We start from the raw sequence: 23,081 nt of genomic DNA, 5'->3' as shown, positions 1-23,081 counted from the left end.
ATTAAGTTCTTAACCCGAGGTACCACTGTATTACCATAAGTTTATATCCAGATACTCGGGGCTAACGGCCCCGCTCACAGATTTTTTGAGGGGTAAGAGACCTTTCCGGTGGACAGAGGCGGCTCAGAGAGCTTTCAAAAGGCTCAAGGCCATGTTTGCTTCAAAGGAGTATTTAGCACACCCTGATCCGCACAAGCCAATGACAGTAGAAACCTACGCGTCTGATAGGGCTCTGGGAGTGGTGTTGTTGCAAGAGGATGTGAATGGGGAACTGAGACCGTGTGCATTCCATTCGCGCAAGGTAAACCCGTCGGAGCAGAACTACACTATTTGGGAACGAGAATTGCTTGCTATTCAGGATGCTCTGCAGATGTGGTGACACTTCCTAGAGGGGGCACAGCACCAGATGGAAGTGTGAACTGACCACAAGAACCTTGAATACTGGCAGATGGCTAGACACCTTAACCAGAGGCAGATAAGGTGGGTGCAATTCTTCGCCACATTTAACTTTAGAGTTCAGTATGTGTCAGGCTCACAGAACCAAAGAGCAGAAGCAGGAGTATCAAGGAGAGGAAGCCGTCCTGGTACAGAGGCACATCCTCAGGCCGGAATAGATACAACTAGCAGCGGTTTCCGTAGCTGAGATGCCTGAATTCCTGAAGCAAACTGCAGAGGATGACTTTGCCAAGAAGAAGAAAGAGGCGATACAGCAAGGGGCTAGCGATGCTAAAGGTTTTGTGGAGCGAGGAGGATTGCTGTAGAATAATAATAATAATACCTTTATAGTCAATGTACAACCTGTGTACATTGTACACTGTATGTATGTATGTCCATGCCAAGGTTCTGAGGCAGTGCCATGACAGCCCCACGGTGGGACATTTTGGACAATACAAAACTTTATGCCAAATGACATGACAGTTTTGGTTGCCGAAGGTGAAGGAGGAAACCAAGGCGTATGTAAAGGTGTGTGAGATTTGTCAGCAGGCCAAGAGGCCCCGTGAAGTACCAGCAGAAGAAGAGAAGAGTTTGGATTTGATATCCTGCTTTATCACTACCCGAAGGCGTCTCTGTTGGGATACTGCCAGGGAGACAAAAGCCATCATGCCCCCACGTTGCCTCCGGTGCGATCCATCAATCTCTGGTAGAAACGCAGTATCAGTCAATTAGCGACACAAAGCCTCGGAAATAGCTTTCCACATTCCAAGCCTTGGTGCATGCTCTATCAGCAGAGTTTGTACAGCGAAAGATGCACTCAGGAGAGCATTATTTACAACTTTATTCAGCGTTGATCAGAACAAAGAAAAAACATGACTGCCTGCTTCAAGTGTCCAGGCACAGAGAGAAAACTAAAGCAATGTACAAAACATAAACTTCCTGTGAAAAGGAAATACGCAGGCTGTGACACAACAACCTGCTCCCTTCTTAAGGTGGAACGGAAATATCCTAACATCCTCCCCCTTTCCGTGTAACCTGTAGTACCTGTGGTTCAACCCAATTGCAACCTCTGTACATAAACCTTAACTTGTTCTCTGTTAACAACCTTAGACAACAGATCAGCAGGAATTTCATTTCCTGGCATGTAGGACACCTGAATGAGTCCTTTCTGAATACACTCTCTTGCACGATGTAGCTTAATCTGCAAGTACTTGGTTCTTTGCTTGCAACTCTCTGAGTTCAGCAAAGCCAAACAGGATCTATTGTCTTGATACACTTGTATAGGACATTTCACAGAAACTCTGATGTCCTGAAACAGTTGCATCAACCATTCACAATCCATGAGTGAAAATGACAGAGCATTGAGTTCTGCTTCACAGGAACTTAGGCTTACTGTCGTCTGCTTCTTGCACAACCAGTCAAACAGACAGTGGTTGTACATGTAACATACTCCAGAAGTGCTTGTACCATCCGTGGTGTCACTTCCAAAACTAGCATCTGCAAAGATTTCAAGACCTCCAGTCTTCTGACTGGTGAACCTCAGCCTGTAGTGCAAAGTCCCTTTCAAATAGCGGGCTATGCGCTTCAGAGCTTTCCAATCCTGAACAGTAGGATTGTCAGCATGTCTGCTAAGCAGGTTAGTGCTTACAGCTATGTCAGGTCTTGAACATCTAGCAATGAAATTCAGCTTGCCTAGAATGCATCTGTACAGCGTAGTGTCAGAAAACGCTTCAGCAGTACTATCTACCTGGTAACCTGTCACCATCGGTGTGTCTGCTGGGTTTGCATCAACCAAATTCAACCTGGTTGAATTTCAGCAATTTTCTGTGTTTGGTGTACCAGAAAATTACCTGCTTGGTCCCTCTCCACCTGCAGAGAAAGATAGTTGGATACCTCACCAAGATCCTTCATGTCAAAGTGCTCCTTCAGCTGAGCTAGGGTGCTTTGGTACAAAGCCTGATTCTTACAGAACATCAGAAGATCATCAACAAAACATAAACAATACAGTTTGTTTTGCCCCTCCTCCTTGACAAACACACATGGATCAGCTTTTCCCTGGTGAAAACCTAGAGAAAGCAATGTCTCAGTGAGTTTTGTGTTCCAACACCTGGCACTCTGCTTGAGACCATATAAGGATTTCCGAAGTTTACAGACAATTCCCTTCTGTATCTGCATTCCATCAGGTGGAAGCATATACAGCTCCTCCCCCAAAACCCCGTACAAAAAGCTTTATTAATGTCATGATGGGAAACATGCAGTTTCTCCTCCGCAGCAATCTTGAGCATTAGCCGAATGCTCTCATACTTGACGGTGGGTGAGTAGGTCTCGTGGTAATCCTGTCCTGGTACTTGTGAAAAACCTGGCAACCAATCTGGCTTTGTGTCTGACAACCTTGCCATTCTGGTCTGTCTTAGCCTTGAAGACCCATTTGCTGCCAACCAGTCTCATTCCTGGGACTACCGGTACCAGCTCCCAAGTTTGGTGGAGTTTCACCGTAGGTACCCCAACAAACCCAAACTAAGAGGGTGGCAGGAGGAATGTGAGATGTGGGAAGAAGATGAAGAGAGTGAGGCAGATTGGGGATTGGAAGTAGAGGAAAACCCGCAAGGGGGAGGTTACTGGGAAGAGAGTGAGGATGAATGGTGGGGAGGTTTCAGCAGTGCCCCTCGTGAGGAGGGGGAGCTGGGAGAGGTGGAGGAGGACCTTAGGGGTGTGTGGTGTCACGAATGAGCCAGCCCAGCCAGCTCCCAGTGAAGGAAGTAACCAGGAAGAGAGAGGGTTAACTGCCAGCCAAGATGAGCATAGCCTAGTGCCAACTCCCCCGCCCTTAGGAATGCCAGTTGATAAGAGAATGACGAGGGTGAGCTGGAGCCCTGCCAACGCTCTCGAGAAGTGCAAAATACCACGAATAGAGAAGGAAGCAGTTCATGAGGTGGGAACAGAGACAGAGGTAGTGACTCGGAAGATGTTGGAGCTGATCCAGTCTCTCCCCGGAGCCGGCGTATGGGGGCTTGCTAGACAGGAAGCAAAAAAGACGTAAGTTTTATAAGTTCACTTTCTGTTTTAGTAAACGGGAGGGATCCTTAGAAGGGTCGTCTTAATTCATGATGGTGGAGGCTGTGTTAATGCCGCCTGGAGTTATCGGTTTGTTTTTACAATAAATCACCCTTTTTAATTAACTACGCTCACTGTGTTATCAAGCCGGGGACTGGACTCCCGACAATAATGGAATACTGAATGGTATAGTTTTTGTAAAATATGCAGGGATTTATGATATGTAAAATGAACCATGGAAAGAGAAGAAGGGAAGTCATTGATATCTTAAGGATGTAAAATGAGTAGTTTAAAGTGTTGTTTTTTTAATAAATTTTTGTTAGATTTTCCACCGTGATAACACAGTAGTTTAAAGTGTTAAACAGAAAATTTAATAAAAATTACACACACACAAACACACACACACACCAACTTTCTATGTCTGGACAGCCTTGTCCAAACAAGAATGTTTTTAGCGCATAACCAAAAAGAGTACAGCAAAGGTGCATGCTTTATATCAGTCAAGAGGCAAGGAGTTCCAAAGTGTAGGTGCTGCCACATCAAACGACTGAGTTCTTGCAAATGTGGAAAAGGTTTTATGTGGCACCTGTAACAGTGCCAGTTCTGCAGGTGGAAGTGGGTGCATATGGAGTAAGAAACTCAGCAGCAAACTGGTCCCAAATCGTTTAGGTCTTTATATACTAAAAGTAACACATTGAACTTGGCCTGGTTGCTACATGAACCATTTCTATCCCAGCTGGTGCTAATAGGAACAGTTAACTTGCAAGAACTCATGTCTGAGCTTGCTTTTCTCCTTCACCCTCCCTATCCCTTTTTCCTTTATAGTCATATCTGGCACAGGCTGAAGACTGTATTAAATACCCGCAGGTCTTTACAAATTAATAACGTGATTTTATTGTTTTAAACCTAAACCACTGCTGGTTTTTGTGTGTTAAGTTTTTAAAAATGTATTTATTTTAGTCATCAGCTGGAAATGTGTAGAGTGAACATTGGTTTGTGTTGTTATTTTATTACACTACATTTATAGTTTTGCTTCAGCATTCTAAACTTTTGAGCTGGCCTTGCATAAATAATAGTTAATATTTTGCCCTGGCAAAAGAACATTTCGCCAAAGCTTGGGTGGCCACCACTCAGGGATTCTTTAGCTGTGATTCCTGCATTGCAGGTGGTTGGACTAGATGGACCTTGGGGGACCTCTGAAACCCTGCAATACTATGATTCCAGCTTGTCACTTTGAGCATTTGATGCTCCTTCTCTCTACCAAGGGGAGAATTGCCGTTTTGTATTCAAGATATGCCCTCTTGCTGCTTTTAGGTAAACAGAAGTACCTCTGTGCCAGCCGAAATGACTGCACCATTGACCGGTTCCGGAGAAAAAACTGCCCTTCCTGCCGCCTTCGGAAATGTTATGAGGCTGGGATGACTCTTGGAGGTAATCCAACTTCTGTTTATGAACCTTTGATTCTTTGGATTTTACTATGTTTTATATATGCTGTAAGGCGCCCATATGGATGGAGTAGTATAATAGCCACCCAGAGTGGCGGGGGAAACCCAGCCAGATGGGTGGGGTATAAATTATTATTATAATCATCATCATCATTAATTTTAGCATACCTGATTTGCTTGCTTTGTGTCATGCAAAAGGCTGGAGGGAGATACGCAGCCTGGCACTGATAGATTAGATTAGTGCCCTTCTTCACTGAGGTTTTGGCAAGCACCCCATTCCTTGCTGAGTCAGGCAGGGGCCTCCAGCCAAAACAAAACCCCAACCTGTGCTCTGAGGTCAGATCATCAAGAGATTAACCTCTGTGATTCCCACAATCAAGGCAGGCATTTATTTTCTTTTTTAATTAAATGTTTATTAGTTTTCAAATCTACAAAAAGTTTAGTTACAAGCAAGCAAGGAGTCATTGCATTAACAAACCAAACTGCAACACATATAATAATGAAATCTTCAAATACCACGTTAAACAAACCAGAGCAGTAGGATATATTGAGAAATTGTGCTTAGAGCTCTAAAATGGGCACGTACTCTGAATTCAATAATCATAAATAATACAGTGGTACCTCGGGTTACATACGCTTCAGGTTACAGGGTTCTGCTAACCCAGAAATATTACCTCAGGTTAAGAACTTTGCTTCGGGATGAGAACAGAAATCGTGCTCCGGCGGCGCGGCAGCAGCAGGAGGCCCCATTAGCTAAAGTGGTGCTTCAGGTTAAGAACAGTTTCAGGTTAAGAACAGACCTCCAGAACAAATTAAGTTCTTTACCCGAGGTACCACTGTAACCAAATCAGATACTCTACCATGTCAATAAAAAAAATATCACAACATTCATCTTACATTCTAACTTAATGTATTAAGCAAATTTGTTCATAACCTGGAGGAGGTTCTTGGGCATGTTCCTCTTTACCTACAAAGGAGATAAAGTCAGACTAAATGTGGTACAAAGTTCTTCTATCTACTTAGGCCCCTGGCGATTCTCAATTTGTATGTTATTTTTTTCTAGGAGGACACCATCCCAAATCTATAATATAAATCTTTCCAGAAATCCACAAGAGTCATTCTGGCTACCACCAATAAATGCATAATCATTTATTTATTACCTAAAATTAGGTTACCCTAATCAAAAATAAAAAGTGTCAATTAGGAGGTTGGAACAATATGGCAGGCATCTACTTCTCACAAGCTGAGAGCAGAAGAGGCAATGAAGGTTATTAGCAGAAGGTGCTGTCTGTGAGACATCAGAGAGAAAGACGGTCCTAGGCAGTGCCCTGGGCAGCAGATTTGTGGTATGAAAGTTGTTGTTGCTGGCATTTTCATGACCACCTTAAAAGAGTTCTCAGAGCAGGGGCTCACAATCTGTCCTGTCTGGTGCCCAGCACAGAGGAACATAAGATGAACCTGCTGGATCAGGCCAATGGCACATTTAGTCCAGTATCCTCTTCTCACAGCTGCCTAACAGTTGCCTGTGGGAAATCAGCAAGCAGGATAAAAGCACAAAAGACCTGTTCTCTCTTATAGTTTCCAGCAACTGATATTCAGAAGCATTACTGTCTCCAAATGTGGAGGCAGAGCATAGCCATTATGGTTAGTAACCGCTGATAGCTCCAGTGGCGTAGCATGAGTTGCTGGCACCGAGTAGGGAAGCTGCCTATGCCATCGGAGCGACCCTGGTGGGAGGGTGATGTTGGGGACTGATATGGAAGTCATGCAACTCATTTGCTTGCCCTGCAGGCTGACCCTTTTCATGGGTCTTCATTTGCCCCTAAAGACAGAGCCCAAAACTTGGGGTTCAGCCCCTTTCTTCTTCCCATCGTTAGCAAACCAGACACACACACCCTCTGGTCACAACCACATCAGGCATTTAAAGCACTGTGGTGCCACTTTAGCAGTCACATGGCTTCCCCCAAAGAATCCTGGAACTGCAGTTTGCTATGGGTGCCATCCTCGCAGGCCTACAGTTCCTATGATTCTCCACGGCTGTTAAAAGTGGTTTAAGGGTGTTTTAAGTGAATGGTGGGGATCTGAACTCTTTCTCTCAAAAACCTCCCCATTCCTACAGAGGTTGTAGTTTTCCCAGCCAGGAAGCCAAGCAGATGTTAGGCATCCTTTGAACTGTGCCTTCTTGACTAAGCCAGCCTAAGGGCCCCTCCAACTCCTTCCTCATCCAGAAAGAAATCCCAAAGTCTGCTTTTAAAAGCAATTAATGGTTTAACTTGTTACGTTATAATAAATCCAAGAGCTGCTCTTTAGAATGCTGACAGGAGTTTGGCTGGGAGGCAACGTTGTTCCACTATCACTTTTTAATGCTCTCACTCTTGAGAACATAAAGCAAAAAATATATTCTCCTTCCCCTTCTTCTTCGTACCACAGAATTATAGAGTTGGAAGGGAGCCATGAGTCATCTTGTCTAACCCCCTGCATTGAAGGAATTGCAGCTAAAGAATCCCTGACATATGGCCCTCCAACCTCTGCTTAAAAGCCTCCAATAAAGGAGAGTCCACCACCTTCCCAGGGATTCCATTCCACTATCAAACAGCTCTTACCGTCAAACAGCTCTTCCTGATATTGAGTCGGAATCTCCCTTCTTGTCATTTGAATTCATTGCTTCAGGTCCTACCCTCCAGAGCAGGAGAAAATAAGCTTGCTTCCTCTTCCATGTGATAGCCCTTGAGATATTTGAAGATGACTGTCATATCTCCTCTCAGTCTCCTCTTTTCCAGGCTAAACAGGCCCAACTCCCTCAACCGTTCCTCATAAGGCTTGGCTTCCAGACCCTTCATAATCTTGGCCACCTTCCTCTGCACACCTTCCAGCTTGTCATTATCCTTCTGATACCATTTTCCTGTACATTCATTTATTGTATCCACATTTGGCTGTTGTGAGCAAAGCTGGTGTGTAGTTTAAGGTGTGGGATTGGACTGGGTTACAAACACACGATATACCACTGGGTGAAGGTGCCATCACACTCTGGCCCTCAAACTGCAGTGGAAGGAACAAGCTGCATTGGCAAGGCCTGGGGCCAATGCAGCTTATTCTTCCCTCAGGAGCAGTTTAACAAAGCCCCCACCCCACCTTTAGTTCGCATGACCCGAAGCTGGGGGCAGCTTCTTTAAACTGCTCAGTGGAAGCAGTGGGGTTCACTCAGCTAGGGGAGAGGGCGGGAGGCTCCCCCCCAGCTTAGCAGTTCAGAACTTTAAAGCGCAGACCTTGCTTGGAAAGAGCAGAGGAAAAGAAGGTGTGGATAAACCATCTGAGTGCATTAACACGGCAGTTCATTCCATTTCCTCACTATTTCCCTAGCTGTTAATATCTCCATTATGCTTGAGCTTTCAAACCACTTCCAGAAATCTAGTGAAATATGGTGGCAGTTCAGCACTCATTTTTGTATTAATTGCTTCCAAGAAAAATCCATTTGGTACTCCACTGACTCAGAAAATTGTGGGAGAAAAGTGACAAGATTTGGGGCAGTATATCTAGTGGAATACAATGGAAGTGCAGCAACTAGTTCTGTGTTAATTGCTTTCAGGAAAAAATGTGGGAGAAAAGTGACAAGACTCAGGGAGATACACTGGAATATAGCTCTTCGCTGTCATTTTCATGTGGGAATAGAAGCATGCATGCACAGAAAGGGGGGAGAGAAGTGATGATGTCCAATGACATTTTTTATTGTGCCACACCATGCCCAACTGGTGTGACTGAAATTTAGCACCACATGCCAGCAAGATTATAATTGCTACAGGTGCTTCAGGAATGTGAAGGAAACATTCTCCCCTTCTAACATCATATCAAGAGCAACCCTCAAATCAAATGCATGCTTTCCTCTACAGGATAGCTTTCCTGCCCCTGAACTGAGACATAGGAATAACAGGAGCTATTAACCAAAAAGTATAGTACACAATTAGCCTTAAACAGGAACAGAGACAGTTGCTGAAGGTCCATGTCTGTTGCACAGATATAAAAGGCTGCACAGCTACACAATGCAGACACAACTTAAAATTCTCTGGTCATTTTCGCACATTACACAACAAGAAACCCAAGTTACTATTGTGCAGACAATTTGCAGGGAGCTGTAGCCAATCTCAGTTTTCTGATGAGCCTATTGGTAAATGACAAGTGCTTTCGTTGACTTCCGGAACAGCGCACCGACGGAACGGGTGGGGATCTGTGCTCCTGCCATCTCGAGGCAGACCCGACGGAGAGAGAAACAGGGACGAGGTGTAAGTCACCCCGACCTCGGGGGGGGGGGGATCCTGAGGGTTGAACCTAAGGCAGCGCAAAAAGGGGTCTCCCAAAACTAAAGACAAAAGTGTATAAAAAGGACGCAGGGAGGATCTCTGTGCAAACGGGCCAATCCACTCTCCGGCGCAAATGCCCCCAAATCCCAACAAGGTAGCGCTGAACTCTCCTTTAAGAGGAGACTGTTAAAAACAGGACGTCTCTCCCCTAAAAATCGGGTAAAACTAATTTTACCAATAACCCTCACAAGCGAAAGTGGGGAGGAAAGGGAGAGACGAGAGGTCAGTTTTTTAAAAAACAAACACAGAGCTCGATTTGAAGCAGAGAAGGGGACCGCAACACGGTACAGACAACCCCTGTTAAAATACTTCACAAGGAGTCTTAAAAGAGTGTGATTTAACGCACCAAAGTCTTGAGAAATTAAAACATTACAGTTGAAAAAGTAAAGGCAAACCCAAAAGTTAAAGGAGGACTGGAATCACTTTAAAGTAAAAACGATTAAAATAAGACTGCTTAATTTAATACACAACTGTGAATAAAACTAGCATACCTGTGTCCAAGTGGGGAGCAGATGAGACAGCGTGGAGGCACCACCATTGACGGAAGCCATAAAGATCACAAACAGGAAAAGACGCCAAAAAGCAAACTTTGAAAGCAAGAGAGAGGAGCAGAGGAGGGAAAAGAATCAAAGGGGAAAACAGCGACACATGTGGCCAATATAGGAATAGACACAGACCCGAAAAAATACACGCTGAGGTAACAGTGCCACCTACTGGACAAAAATAAAAATACAGAAATAAAATAATTTTAAAAAGATTAAGTGAAGAATAGGTAACTCTGAAAGAAGGATTCTATTGCTCTTTTTGTCAAAAATTCTGTTTTCTTTTTCTTTTTAATCAGTAATTTGGGAGGAAAATATCATACAACCTAGAAAGAAATGGACATATAAATATTTTAACTAAGGGAATTCCCTGAAAGATATAAAACATCAAGAAAATAATATATTTATTAAAGTTTTCAAATAGAGCATATATTAGATAAGCACTTATCATTGTCCATTTAACATCTCTCAATTGTTACATGGGACTCCCCCACACCTCCCGCATACACTTACATCATTATTAAATTAGTTTCAAACAAATTATCATTTAATTCATCTTAATTAGTAATCTTAATTTGGTTTGACATATAATTCAACCTTAAATCTAATTTAATGGTAGACAATTGTCTGCACTGGCATCCAATTCAGCACTCAGCCAAATTACAATATTTTTGTAAATAAATCTTAAATTTCCTCCAGTCTTCTTCCATCCTTTCTTCTCCCTGGTCTCGAATTCTGCCGGTCATCTCGGCTAATTGCATATAGTCCATCAGTTGCATCTGCCATTCTTCCACAGTGGGTAGCTCCTGAGTTTTCCAATTCTTGGCAATTAATATTCTTGCTGCTGTTGTTGCGTACAAAAAGAATGTTCTGTCCTCTTTTAACACACTCTGGCCGACAATACCCAGGAGAAAGGCCTCTGATTTCTTAGTGAAGGTGTATTTAAACACCTTTTTTAATTCATTATATATCTTCTCCCAAAAGGCCTTCACTCTAGGGCAGGTCCACCAGAGGTGAAAAAATGTTCCTTCATTTTCCTTACATTTCCAACATTTGCTATCAGACGAATGGTATATTTTAGCCAGTTTAACAGGGGTCATGTACCATCTATACATCATTTTCATCACATTTTCCTTCAACGCATTACATGCAGTGAAGTTCAGCCCAGAGGTCCACAACCTTTCCCAATCTTCAAACATAATATTATACCCAATATCCTGCGCCCATTTTATCATTGTTGATTTTACCATTTCGTCATGTGTGTTCCATTTCAGCAGCAAGTTATACATTCTTGAAAGTACCTTAGTCTTAGGTTCTAACAGTTCAGTTTCTAACTTTGACTTTTCCACTTGGAATCCTAGCTTTTTGTCATTTTTAAACACTTCTTTAATCTGAGCATAGTGTAACCAGTCTCGCACTTTGTCTCTCATCTTTTCTAAACTCTGCAATTTCCAGTTGTCACCATCCTTTTCTATTATCTCCCAATATTTTGGCCAGTTGGCCTCCATATTGGCTCTTTTCCGAGCCTTAGCCTCCAGGGGTGACAGCCACCTCGGAGTTTTATTCTCCAGTAAGTCTTTATATTTTGTCCAGACATTAAAGACTGATTTTCTGACAATATGGTTCTTGAAGGCCTTATTTATCTTAGCTTTATCATACCATAAATATGCATGCCATCCAAACGCATTATTAAAACCTTCCAAATCCAAAACATCCGTATCTTCAAGAAGTAACCAATCTTTTAACCAGCAGAAAGCTGCAGCTTCATAATACAACTTTAAATCTGGCAGGGCAAAGCCCCCTCTTTCTTTCGCATCTGTTAATATTTTAAATTTGATTCTGGGCTTTTTGCCCTGCCAGACAAATTTAGAAATATCTTTCTGCCACTTCCGGAAGCACTCTGTCTTGTCTACAATCTGCAGTGTCTGAAACAAAAATAACATTTTTGGCAATACATTCATCTTGATGGCAGCTATTCGGCCTAACAAAGAAAGTTTTAGTCTTGACCAACTATCCAAGTCTCTCTTAATCTCTGACCAACATTTTTCATAATTATCTTTAAATAAACTCAGATTTTTTGCTGTTATATTTACCCCTAGGTATTTAACTTTTTTAACCACATTTAGTTCTGTCTCTTTCTGAAGCTGTTCCAACTCAATATCTGTCACGTTTTTCCCCAAAACTTTAGTTTTTTGCTTATTTAACTTAAATCCTGCCACTCGACCAAAGTTTTGAATCAGTTGTAGTACTCTTTTCAAACTAGACTCCGGCTCCTGTAATGTCAGAACTAGGTCATCTGCAAAAGCTTTAAGTTTATATTGTTTCGCTCCGACCTGAATCCCTTCCACCAACCGGTCCCCCCTAATCATATTCAGGAGCACTTCCAGAACCGAAATAAACAGTAATGGGGAAATCGGGCAGCCTTGTCGTGTACCTTTTTCAATTTTAAACTCTTCTGTAACCACATTGTTAACTATCAGTTTAGCCTTTTGTTCTGAGTATATTGCCTCAATCCCGTTCTCAAACCCCCGTCCCACTCCCATTTCTTTTAAATTCCCCTTCATAAATTTCCAAGAAATGTTGTCAAAGGCTTTCTCCGCGTCTATAAAAATTAAAACTGCTTTAGTGTTTATGTTTGTTTGTAAAAGTTCCAATATGTCTATGATGTTCCTTGTGTTAGTAAACATATGTCTGCCCGGGAGAAAGCCTGCCTGGTCTTTATGGATTATCTCACTTAAAACTTTCTTAAATCTTCGTGCCAAAACATCTGCAAATATTTTGTAATCCACATTTAAAAGGGAGATGGGACGGTAATTCTTGAGTTGTGTCTTTTCAGTTTCTGACTTTGGAATCAATGTGATAAATGCTTCTTTCCACGATTCAGGCGCCTTCTTCCCCTCCATTATTTCATTACTGACCTCCAACAAGGGTTGTATCAAATAATCCTTCAATGTCTTGTAGTAGTTAGAGGTCAGTCCATCTGGCCCTGGTGATTTGCCCTGTTTCAGACTCAGGATGGCCTGTTCAATCTCTTGTCGTGTTATTTTGCCATTTAAAATTGTTCTATTTTCTTCTGACAGCTTTGCTAATCCATTTCTCTCCAAAAATTGTGTAATCTCTATTTCATCTTGTGGCCCTTGAGTATATAACTTTTTAAAATACCTCTGGAAGCACTTTCTAATCTCTCCCGGGTTCTGAATGTTCCTTCCTTCAACCTCTAAGTTTGTTACTGTGTTTAATCTTTGTCTCCTTTTCAACTGCCAAGCTAGCAGTTTCCCACATTTATTTGCCGATTCAAAAGTTTTTTGTTTCATTATTTTAATCTTCCATTCTATTTCCTGATTTATCAGCTTGGAATATTGCGCCTGATAAAGTTTAATTTCTCTCAGAATCGGTTGGGACTTCGGGTTAGATCTTAACTTCTTCTCCAACTCTTTGATACTTTCCAGAATTTTATCTTTCTTTTCATTTTGCAGTCTTTTCTTTAAGGAATTCTGTTGAATCAAGAACCCTCTCATCACAGCTTTACTTGCATCCCAGATAGTTCTTTTTTCCACCGTAGTGTTCAAATTAATCTCAAAATAGTCCTTTAAGGTTTTTTGGGCCTTCTTTACAATTCTTTGATCTCTAAACAGGCCATCATTCATCTTCCATCTAAAGGAGCCGATTGGGATCAATGTCATATCCATTCTCAAGGCGTTATGGTCGGAGCATGTTTTGGGGCAGATTTCCACCTTCCTCACCTTAGGTGCCAGACTTCTAGTTATCCATATTTGGTCGATTCGTGTCCAAGTCAGTTGAGCTTCAGAAAAGAATGTTCCTTCTCTTCCCAGGGGGTTTCTAACTCTCCAGATGTCAACCCAGTCCATATTGTCAGTCATTTCAAAAAAGGTCTTAGGTAGTCTTCCCTCTTTAGTAATGTTCTGGTTCTGTGACTTATCCATATTTGTTGATACGACCCCGTTCATGTCCCCCATCATGATGACGTTGTTGTAATCCAGATAATCCAGCATGATCTCGTGCAACTTCTTATAAAAATCCGATTTTCCTTCATTTGGAGCATAAATTCCTAATATCAAAATTTTTTCTCCTTGATACTGTACTTCTATTGCGAGGATTCTTCCACTTTCATCTTTAAAGAGAAATTTTGGTGAAAGGCTCTCTTTTGCATAGATCACTACACCTCTCTTTTTAACTGTATCCGATGATATAAATTCTTGACCAAGCCTTTTATTTATTAACACCTTTCTATGGAGCCTAATCACATGTGTTTCTTGTAAGCATATAATGTCCAATTGTTCCTTTTTTAGAATATGAAAAATTTTAGACCTTTTTTCGGGACTGTTACAGCCATTTATGTTCCAACTCAGAAGCTGCAGAGACATCCTGGATAGATCTGGTTATTCTTTCTGGGGTGGTACCTTGTTCTCCGGTCCTTGAGGATCCGAGGGGGCGGGCTCCCCTGGAAGTTCTGGCGTTGGCAATCCAAGTCCTTTGTGGAGGTCTTCTCCGTGTGCTCCCAAAAACTTGTCTCTATCTTCCACTGTTTTGATTTTGATCTTTCTCCCTCTGTAGGTAAAGGATAATCCTTGTGGAAACTCCCACCTGAAGATAATTGCGTTGCTTCTCAACAGTCTTGCCAATTCCGTGTAGTTAGATCTAAGGTCCAGCAACTGCTTAGGAATGTCCTTGTAGATTTCAATTCTCTTGCCCAAAATGTCTAGTGACTTTTCGTAGTGCAGGCCCAAAATCTTGTCCCTTTCCTCCTTTGATCTCAGTGTTATCAAACAATCTCTGGGCTTCTCTGTCCTTCTGACTCTGCCAAGCCTGAAAGCAGATACAATTTTAAAGTCTTTTTCCTCTAACTTCCAAAACTTGGCAAATTCCTTAGTTAGAAATTCAATAAAATTATCTTCTTCCACCTCTGGTATTGACCGTATCCTCAAGTTGGTCTCCCTGTTTCGCAGTTCTGTCATCAAAAAGTAAATCTGATGTTCTCCAACTTGTTTGCTGAGTGGTCTTACTTCTTTCTCAAGTTCTTCCAATCTTTGACTAGTATCTTCAGCCAGTTTACGATTTTCACCTACAGCCTCCTTTAATTCTCCAATAGACTGGGCATTCTGTGCAACTTGTCCAGTCAGCTTATTCAAGCTTTCTGTGTTCTGTTCAATTTTAGCTGTATGCAAATCAGCCTTCTTGTCCAGAGCCTCCAGTTTCTCCAAAATTTTCTCCAAGACAGAGCTACTTGTCCCTGAAGCCATATCTCCCAGGTGCAGCTCCTCTGTCTCTCCCTCCCCTGCCTGTATTAGGGAGGCCGCCTCTATGTCTGGAGGCAAAGTGGAAGGCAAGGCCGGCACAGAAGATCTACGCTGTGAGGCTGCAGATAAAGTTAGAGTTGTTTGTTTAGTCCTTCCTCTTCTCCTTGCGCCACTCATTCCAAAGTTATCTGTAATCCAAGGTCAATCCAAGTTGTTCCCATGAGAAAGCAGAGTCCCAGATGCAATAGTCAAACAGAGGCCGGGAAAGGGAAAGTAAAACAAAGTCACTGCTGTAAGTCCAAAATCCTCTAGAGGGAGCTTAATGCGTCTTCAGGGAAAAGATCAAATCCAAGTTAAACTTATAAATTTAAATCCATGTCTATCGCCTCCACATGTATTATTTTTAGCAGAGTAAAACTTAAAGCAAAACAGTGTTTCTTACAGTGCCTTGACTGCAACAGTTTCAAAGTATCCAGTTCCAACTCAGAATGTTTCAAAATCTGAATTCAATGTATCCAAAGTTGCAAACTGGTGCTCATCCAGGCAGCTCCAGCATCAGAGATTCTTATTTATTTTATAATCCACTGGTGCCACAGAAGAAGAATATCAGTGCACCCCGAATATAACCAGCAAAAGTCAATAGCTCAAAGTCTTTCACTCAGAAAACTGCTTTAACAGGGTGCCAGCATTTAGTTAACGCATAACTTTTTGTCTCCACTCCTCCTGCTCTTTGCTTAAAGTTCAGTATAGCGGGAGATGGGCTTCCTGCTTATCCTCACTCCGTTTTCAGCCAAATTTCAACTTTTTTAAAAAAGTTTTAAAAGTTTCATAAAGTTCTCAAAAAGTTTCAGAAAGTTGACAAAAGTTTCAGAAAGTTTTCAATGTCCAAATTTACTCACGGGTTGTAGTTTCCAAAGTTCAGAAAAGTTGCAGGAAGAAAGGACAGCGCTGACCGGCAACAGCAATGCGGCTTCACTTCGCTGTTTGCGCAACGACCCACAGCGCCGCTACCCCCTCCGCGATCCGGAGCCCCTTACGGGGTCCCTTCAACGTTTTGGGGGCTGCTTCTGGCGCCCGCCGGGTCCCGAGACCACAGGCTTCTGCCACCTGTGGTTTTCCTGAGTGGGTCTCCGCTTCGCCGTAGCGGACGACCCGTTTACAGCGGAGCTCCCTTCTCCTTACTCGGAGAAGGCAGCCATTACCGGTCGCGCCGCCTCCGGAAGTCCAAAACATCAAGAAAATAAAAAGGTTTTCTGCTCCGGATTGGACTTGTTTTCAACGTTGCCACCGCTGCAATGTTTTAGGAGGCTCCGTGGCTGTTGGATTTATTTTTTTGAATTTGCAACCGGCAAAGTGGAGATAGCCAGGTATGTGGCAAGAAGATATTGACTTTGTATTCTGCTAATTGGAATTAGCCATACCAGTGGCAAGAAGATTGATCCTGATCTTGTTCTACTTTTTGTTTTTATTTCTCTTCTCTTTAGACACTTTGGTTGATGGATTATACCAGTTATAGAGTGTGTTCTCCCTGATTTGGATTTTGATTTAGAGGCGCTGCATCTTTCTATCCCCCTTGGATTTAAAATACAAAGAAGTGGTGAAGTTTGGGTGTTTGAATTATATGTTTCAATTTTAAAATTTTAAAACTTCTAAAATTTGCTATTGGGTTTGGAAATAATAAATAAAGGGAAAGGGAAACAGTGGACTACTATATTAAATAAATTCCTCTCTAATTGAATTGGAAATCTGCACAGGGGGTAAGAAATAATTTTGGAGAATGACGCATGCGCAAAAAAAGAGTGAAGGTGCAACCCCGGGAGAGAGGAGGACGTCGAGGCAAGAACCACAATGGAAAGGAGAGATAGTAAAGATGTTTGCAAAATTAAAGATGGACATTAAAAACAGTGAGAAGAACATAGAGTCTAAATTAGGGCAGATGGAGAATAAATTAGAGAAAGTGGACAAAAAAATAGATGTAACTGTCAATGAACTAAAAGGACAAATGAAGGAGATTTATAAGAGAACACAAAATCTAGAAGAAGGATTGAAAAGGACTAAATTAGAATTGAAAGACATGAAAACAGAAGAGGAAAAAACTAGAGCGGAAGTATCTGAAGTTAACAAGACACAGGAAGAGTTGTGGGATGCGGTTGCAATGAATGAACTACGACAAAGACAGACAGATCTGAGACTGAGGTCTGTGCCTGAAGTGCAGGGAGAGCAGATTAAAGAAAAATTGACGACAGAGATTGCCCAATGGTTAGACCTGCAAGTGGATGATGTGGCTAAAACAATACAAAATGCCTTTCGAATAAGGACAAGGACAACTAGAGCGAAGAAATTCCCAGGAGACTGTTTGATTATTTTCAAAGATATAGAGTTGAGAAATTTAATTTTACAAAAAAATAAAGAAAGAAGATTAAATATTGATGGGAATTATATAATTATTTTTAAAGACGTACCACTTCGTCTTTTGAAAAAACGAGATCGTTATAGACATTTGGTACAGTCTCTGAAGAAAAATCAAGTTGAGTTTAAATGGGAATTTCCAGAAGGAGTGGCATTTACATACAAAGGGAAAAGGCACAGACTTACAAGACCAGATGAAGTAGACAATTTTTTTAGAAGATACAAGGAGCTGATGACAGAAGAAGAAGAAGTAGAAAGGATGGGAGCAGGTGCCAGTGGAGCAGGATTTCTGGGATTAGTGGAAGAAGAAGGGAGAGACAAAAAGGATAAAAGAGGAAAAGGAGAAGATGAACAGGAGGAAGAAGAAGAAGGGGAAGAACAAGAAAAGAAATTATAAAAGTAAAAACTTTTGTAATATTGAAATATTAATTCGAATACAATATGGCATTAAAATTATGGACATGGAATGTTAATGGAATGAACGATAAAAAAATGAAATAAAATTGAACAATATTTAAAACAAAAGAATTTGGATATTATATGCCTACAAGAGACGCATGTTAAAAAGACGCACAGAAAAATTCTGATAAATAAAAAATTAGGAAATGAGTTTGTTTCATCTGATAAAAGTAAAAAAGAGAGGAGTGGTATTGTACATAAAAAATAAACTGGAGGCGCAACAAATATTTAAGGATGAAGAAGGGAGAATTATAGCAGTCCAAGTCAATTGGCAAGGTGAAAAATTGATAATCATTGGAGTTTATGCACCGAATGGAAATAAAATGGAATTCTTTAAGGATTTGGAGGAAAGATTATTTGAATATTTGGATCAAAAGATCATAATAATGGGTGATACGAATGGTGTAGTTTCGATGGAAATGGGTAGACTACGGGCATCTGGGAAAACAAAAGAAGGGAAACTTCCAAAATCATTCTTTGAAATGGCGGAGACCTGTAACTTGATGGACATTTGGAGACTAAGACACCCATTAGAAAAACAATTCACATTTATTTCAGATGCAAATCAATCAATGTCAAGAATTGATCAGATATGGATATCCAATGAACTAACATCGAGAACCTTAAAGATTGAAATACAACCAAAAGTCTTCTCAGATCATAATGCAATTAAATGTATTCTAAAAGGATATGAAGAAAAATCTTTCAGATGGAGAATAAATGAAAACCTGCTGGACGATCAGAAAGGGCACAGAAATACCTAACGGACTACTTTGTAAATAATGTGAATAAAGGCACAAGAATGTGTACGGTGTGGGACGCTAGTAAAGCGGTGATGAGGGGTTTCTTTATCCAGCAAAATGCAATTAAAAACAAAATGAGAGAAAAAGGGAAAAAGGAAATCCTAAAACAAATTATGGAAAACGAGAAAAAATTAACTACTAGGCCCAAGGATGAAAAAGTGAAAAAAAATATAAAAGTGCTTCAAACTCAATTTGCGATGATAATTAATAAGGAAGTGGAATGGAATATTAAAAAAAATGAAGCAGAGGAATTTTGAATTTGCAAATAAGTCTGGAAAATGGCTGGCTTGGCAAATAAAAAAAAGGAAAGAGCAAAATACAATAAACAAAATAAAAGTGGAAGATCAAGATATTGAAAATCCGAAAGGAATTAGGAAAGGATTTGTAGATTTTTATAGAGAATTGTATAAAAGAAAGGGGAGAGGTAATACGAAAGAAATAGAAGACTATTTAAAGAAGAAAGAGGTGCAGAAAATATCGAATTGCAATAAAAATAAACTGAATGAGCCAATCGAAATGGATGAAATTAAAAATGCAATAAGAGAACTGAAAAGTGGGAAGACACCGGGACCGGATGGATTTAGTGCAAGATACTATAAAGAAATGAAACACACCCTGTCTGTACCATTAAAAGAAGTGATGAATAACATTTTAAAAAAGGAGGAAATACCAGAAACTTGGAAAGAAGCCTATATAACTTTTATTCCCAAACAGGACTCAGATCTGACCCAAGTGAAGAATTACAGGCTGATCTCATTATTAAATAATGATTACAAAATGTTTGCAAACATTTTGGCAAATAGGATAAAAAGAATTTTAAAGGAAATGATACAGAAGGATCAATCAGGTTTCCTTCCTGGTAGACAGATGAAAGACAACATAAGAAATATAATTGATATAATGGAATATCTGACTAACAGGAAGGATAAACAAGCAATGTTAATTTTTGTGGATGCGGAGAAAGCCTTTGATAATATTTCTTGGGAATTTATGTTAAAAAACTTAGAAGCGATGGATATGGGCCAATCTTTTCTAAATGGTATAAAAGCAATATACTCCGAACAAAGAGCAAAACTAATTGTCAATAATATAATAACGGAAAATATTGCAATAACCAAGGGTACAAGACAAGGGTGTCCTCTATCACCGTTGCTATTCATATCGGTCCTGGAAGTCTTATTAAGTTCAATAAGAAACAACGAACAGATAAAAGGGGTATCAGTTGGCCGTAATCAATATAAAGTAAAGGCGTATGCTGATGACTTGGTTATAATGATAGGTAAAGGTAAAGGTAAAGGTACCTCTGCCCGTACGGGCCAGTCGTGACTGACTCTAGGGTTGTGCGCCCATCTCACTTAAGAGGCCGGGGGCCAGCGCTGTCCGGAGACACTTCCGGGTCACGTGGCCAGCGTGACGAAGCTGCTCTGGTGAGCCTGCACCAGCACAGCACACGGAAACGCCGTTTACCTTCCCGCTATAAAGCGGTACCTATTTATCTACTTGCACTTAAGAGTGCTTTTGAACTGCTAGGTGGGCAGGAGCTGGGACCGAACGACGTGAGCTCACCCCGCCGCGGGGATTCGAACCGCCGACCATACGATCGGCAAGTCCTAGGCGCTGAGGTTTTACCCACAGTGCCACCCGTGTCCCTTGTTATAATGATAGAAGATCCTATGAAGAGTACTAAAGAAGTACTAAAAGAAATGGAAGAATTTGGACAGGTGGCAGGGTTTAAATTGAATAAGAAAAAAAACAAAAACAAAATAATGGTGAGAAACATAGACCAAGAAATTAGTGAAATAATACAGCAACAGGCAGAGATTGAGGTGGTAAAGAAAGTGAAATATTTAGGGATTGTATTGACTTCCAGGAATATTGATTTGTTTCAAAATAACTATGTACCAGTATGGAATAAAGTTAAACGAGATTTAGAGGTGTGGGGTAGAATGAAATTATCATTTTGGGGAAGAATTGCAACAATAAAGATGAGTGTGTTACCGAAAATGTTGTTTCTGTTCCAAGCAATTCCAATAATTAAAGGACGAAAAGAAACAAGTGTATAAAGGTTTTGAAAATCATATTATTAGAGGATCTCTGATTGAGGTATGGGGTAGGTATAAAAACCTACTGGAACCAAAAATCCCACATTGGCTATCACCATTAGAGGTGATGAGTGTTAAAATATGACTAGGAGGTGGATAACATATGGGAGATTAATCGAGAAAGAAGGAAGTAAGTGGAAAATGAAACCATATGAAGAAGTGAAAGAACATGTAAATGATTGGCTGCATTACTTTCAGATTAATGAAATGTTTAGAAAAGAGGTTGCAGAAAGAGGCTATTTTGAAAAAGAATCTAGGTTTCAACGAGAAGTATTGAATAATGAAGTTAAAAATTTATGATGTATAAATTACTATTAGAATGGCATTTGAAGGATGAAGAGGTTAAATCAGTTATGATTCAATGGGCCAAAGATTTTGGACATAACATTCAATTTGATGATTGGATAAAATTATGGAAGGAAGGGATGGGATTTACAGCATGCACCACAATTAAAGAAAATGTTATGAAAATGATATATCGATGGTATATAACACCAGTCAAATTAAGTAAGATGTATAAGGTGAGTAATAAATGTTGGAAATGTAAGGAGAAAGAAGGGACATTTTATCATATGTGGTGGGAATGTAAAAAAATGAAGTGCTTCTGGGAAATGATATATAATGAGATAAAGAAAATATTGAAATATACATTTGTTAAAAAACCAGAAGCATTCCTATTAGGAATTTTAGGTGGTGAGATAAAAAGGAAGGATCAGAAAATATTTTTGTATGCAGTAACAGCAGCTAGAACTCTTGTGGCCCAGAAATGGAAACAAGAAGAAATGCCCACGATTGAAGAATGGAGAACGAAATTAATGGATTATGCAGAACTGGACAGATTAACAGGGAGGATTTGCAACCGACGGGACCAAAGATTCACTGAGGACTGGAATAAATTTACAGAATATATTAAAAATATTTGTGATAATGATATAACGTTTGTAAGTTTCCAAGCAGCTCTGTAAGAAGGTTTGGTAGAAATATTGTTTAAATAACATGGTAAGATAAGATATTGTCAGGGAACTGTCATCTGAGACGAAGGAGGTGAAAGGGCTCATGGAGGGTGAGAGAGACCACTCAGCGGAGGAGGGGACCAGCAGGGGGAGAAGTGGAGTTCCAAGGGAAAGTGAGTCGGAGGGAGGGCTCAGAGACACTTCAAGCGAGAACAGTGGGGAGGTTTCAGGACCTCCCGTAGGGACACCCACTCCTCGGTGGAAACTGTCACGCCGAGAGTCCAGAAGACGCGTTTCCGTTAAGGAGCTTTTATGCTGGAAGAAGTTCCGTAAACGCCCACTGTCCGATTCAACGAGCGATTGATGGAGCCATGCTTAAGGAGCTCCATCACAGACAGAGGTTTGGGAACTTAGCCAAACTCTGAGGGATCAGGATTTTACGCACAAGCAGCTCACCATCCCATCACAGCAATCGGACAGTCCCTGAAAGCAGCTTGTGCAGAGAGGCATCATGAGCAACCCAGCCGGAGCCGGAGGAGCAGCAGGAGCTGGAGAAGGTCCAACTCTGGAAGAAAGGTACAGAGTGTTGGAACTCCAGCTAGCAATGCAAACGGCGAGGCTAGAAGAAAGGAGGGCGCAGGATGCAGAAAAGGCAAAAGGCGCTACACTAGCAAGAAAGATGCCAGGAATGGTGCAGAAGTTTGGGGGGGACCCCAGGAACTACCAAGCCTTTAGGACAGAGATGCAGTATGCTCTCGAACTGCAGTTTAACGACTTTCCCGACGAGGCATCGCGAGTGGCGTTTGTGATTGGCCATCTCGAAGGGGGGGCGAGAGACTGGGTTAGACCCCTGATGGCAGGGAATAGTGACATGCTGAAGGACGCGAGGAAGTTTTTTCGCGCCATGGATTTGATGTTTTCCAGCGAGATTGAACAGGGACTGGTGCGCAGACAATTGATGGCTTGCAAACAGGGGAGCCGATCGGTTCGTGAGTACTGGACTGAGTTTACAATGTTGATACATAAATTGGGGTGGGACCTATCGGCGGAACCCATTCAAATGCTCTTTGAAGAGGGGCTTTCTTCGGCGGTGAAAGACGAACTTTCCCGGGCGCCCAGGGCGGAGTCTATGGACCAGCTGACCAAATCAGCGCTGACCATTGGAGCGCGCCAGGAGGCAAGAGCCTTGGAGAAGCGGGAGGGGAAAGGAGAGCGTTGGAGGGATTTCCGCATTCCAGAGATTCCAGAACCAAGTTTCCCGCCCGG

General features: G+C 41.4%; 1 protein-coding gene across 1 annotated transcript in view; it reads left to right on the top strand.

Moving 5' to 3' along the window:
* Nucleotides 1-23,081, top strand: part of LOC310753827 (androgen receptor-like) — a 409,607-nt gene that overhangs the window by 178,527 nt on the left and 207,999 nt on the right. The window contains exon 3 of the mRNA XM_083595177.1: nucleotides 4,804-4,920. Within this exon, the coding sequence (XP_083451303.1) occupies nucleotides 4,804-4,920 (117 nt within the window). The remainder of the gene's footprint in view (nucleotides 1-4,803; nucleotides 4,921-23,081) is intronic.

Source organism: Podarcis filfolensis (genome assembly GCF_964270895.1).
Source record: "Podarcis filfolensis genome assembly, chromosome: W".
Taxonomy (NCBI): Eukaryota; Metazoa; Chordata; class Lepidosauria; order Squamata; family Lacertidae; genus Podarcis; species Podarcis filfolensis.
This window is presented reverse-complemented; position numbering and strand designations above follow the sequence as displayed.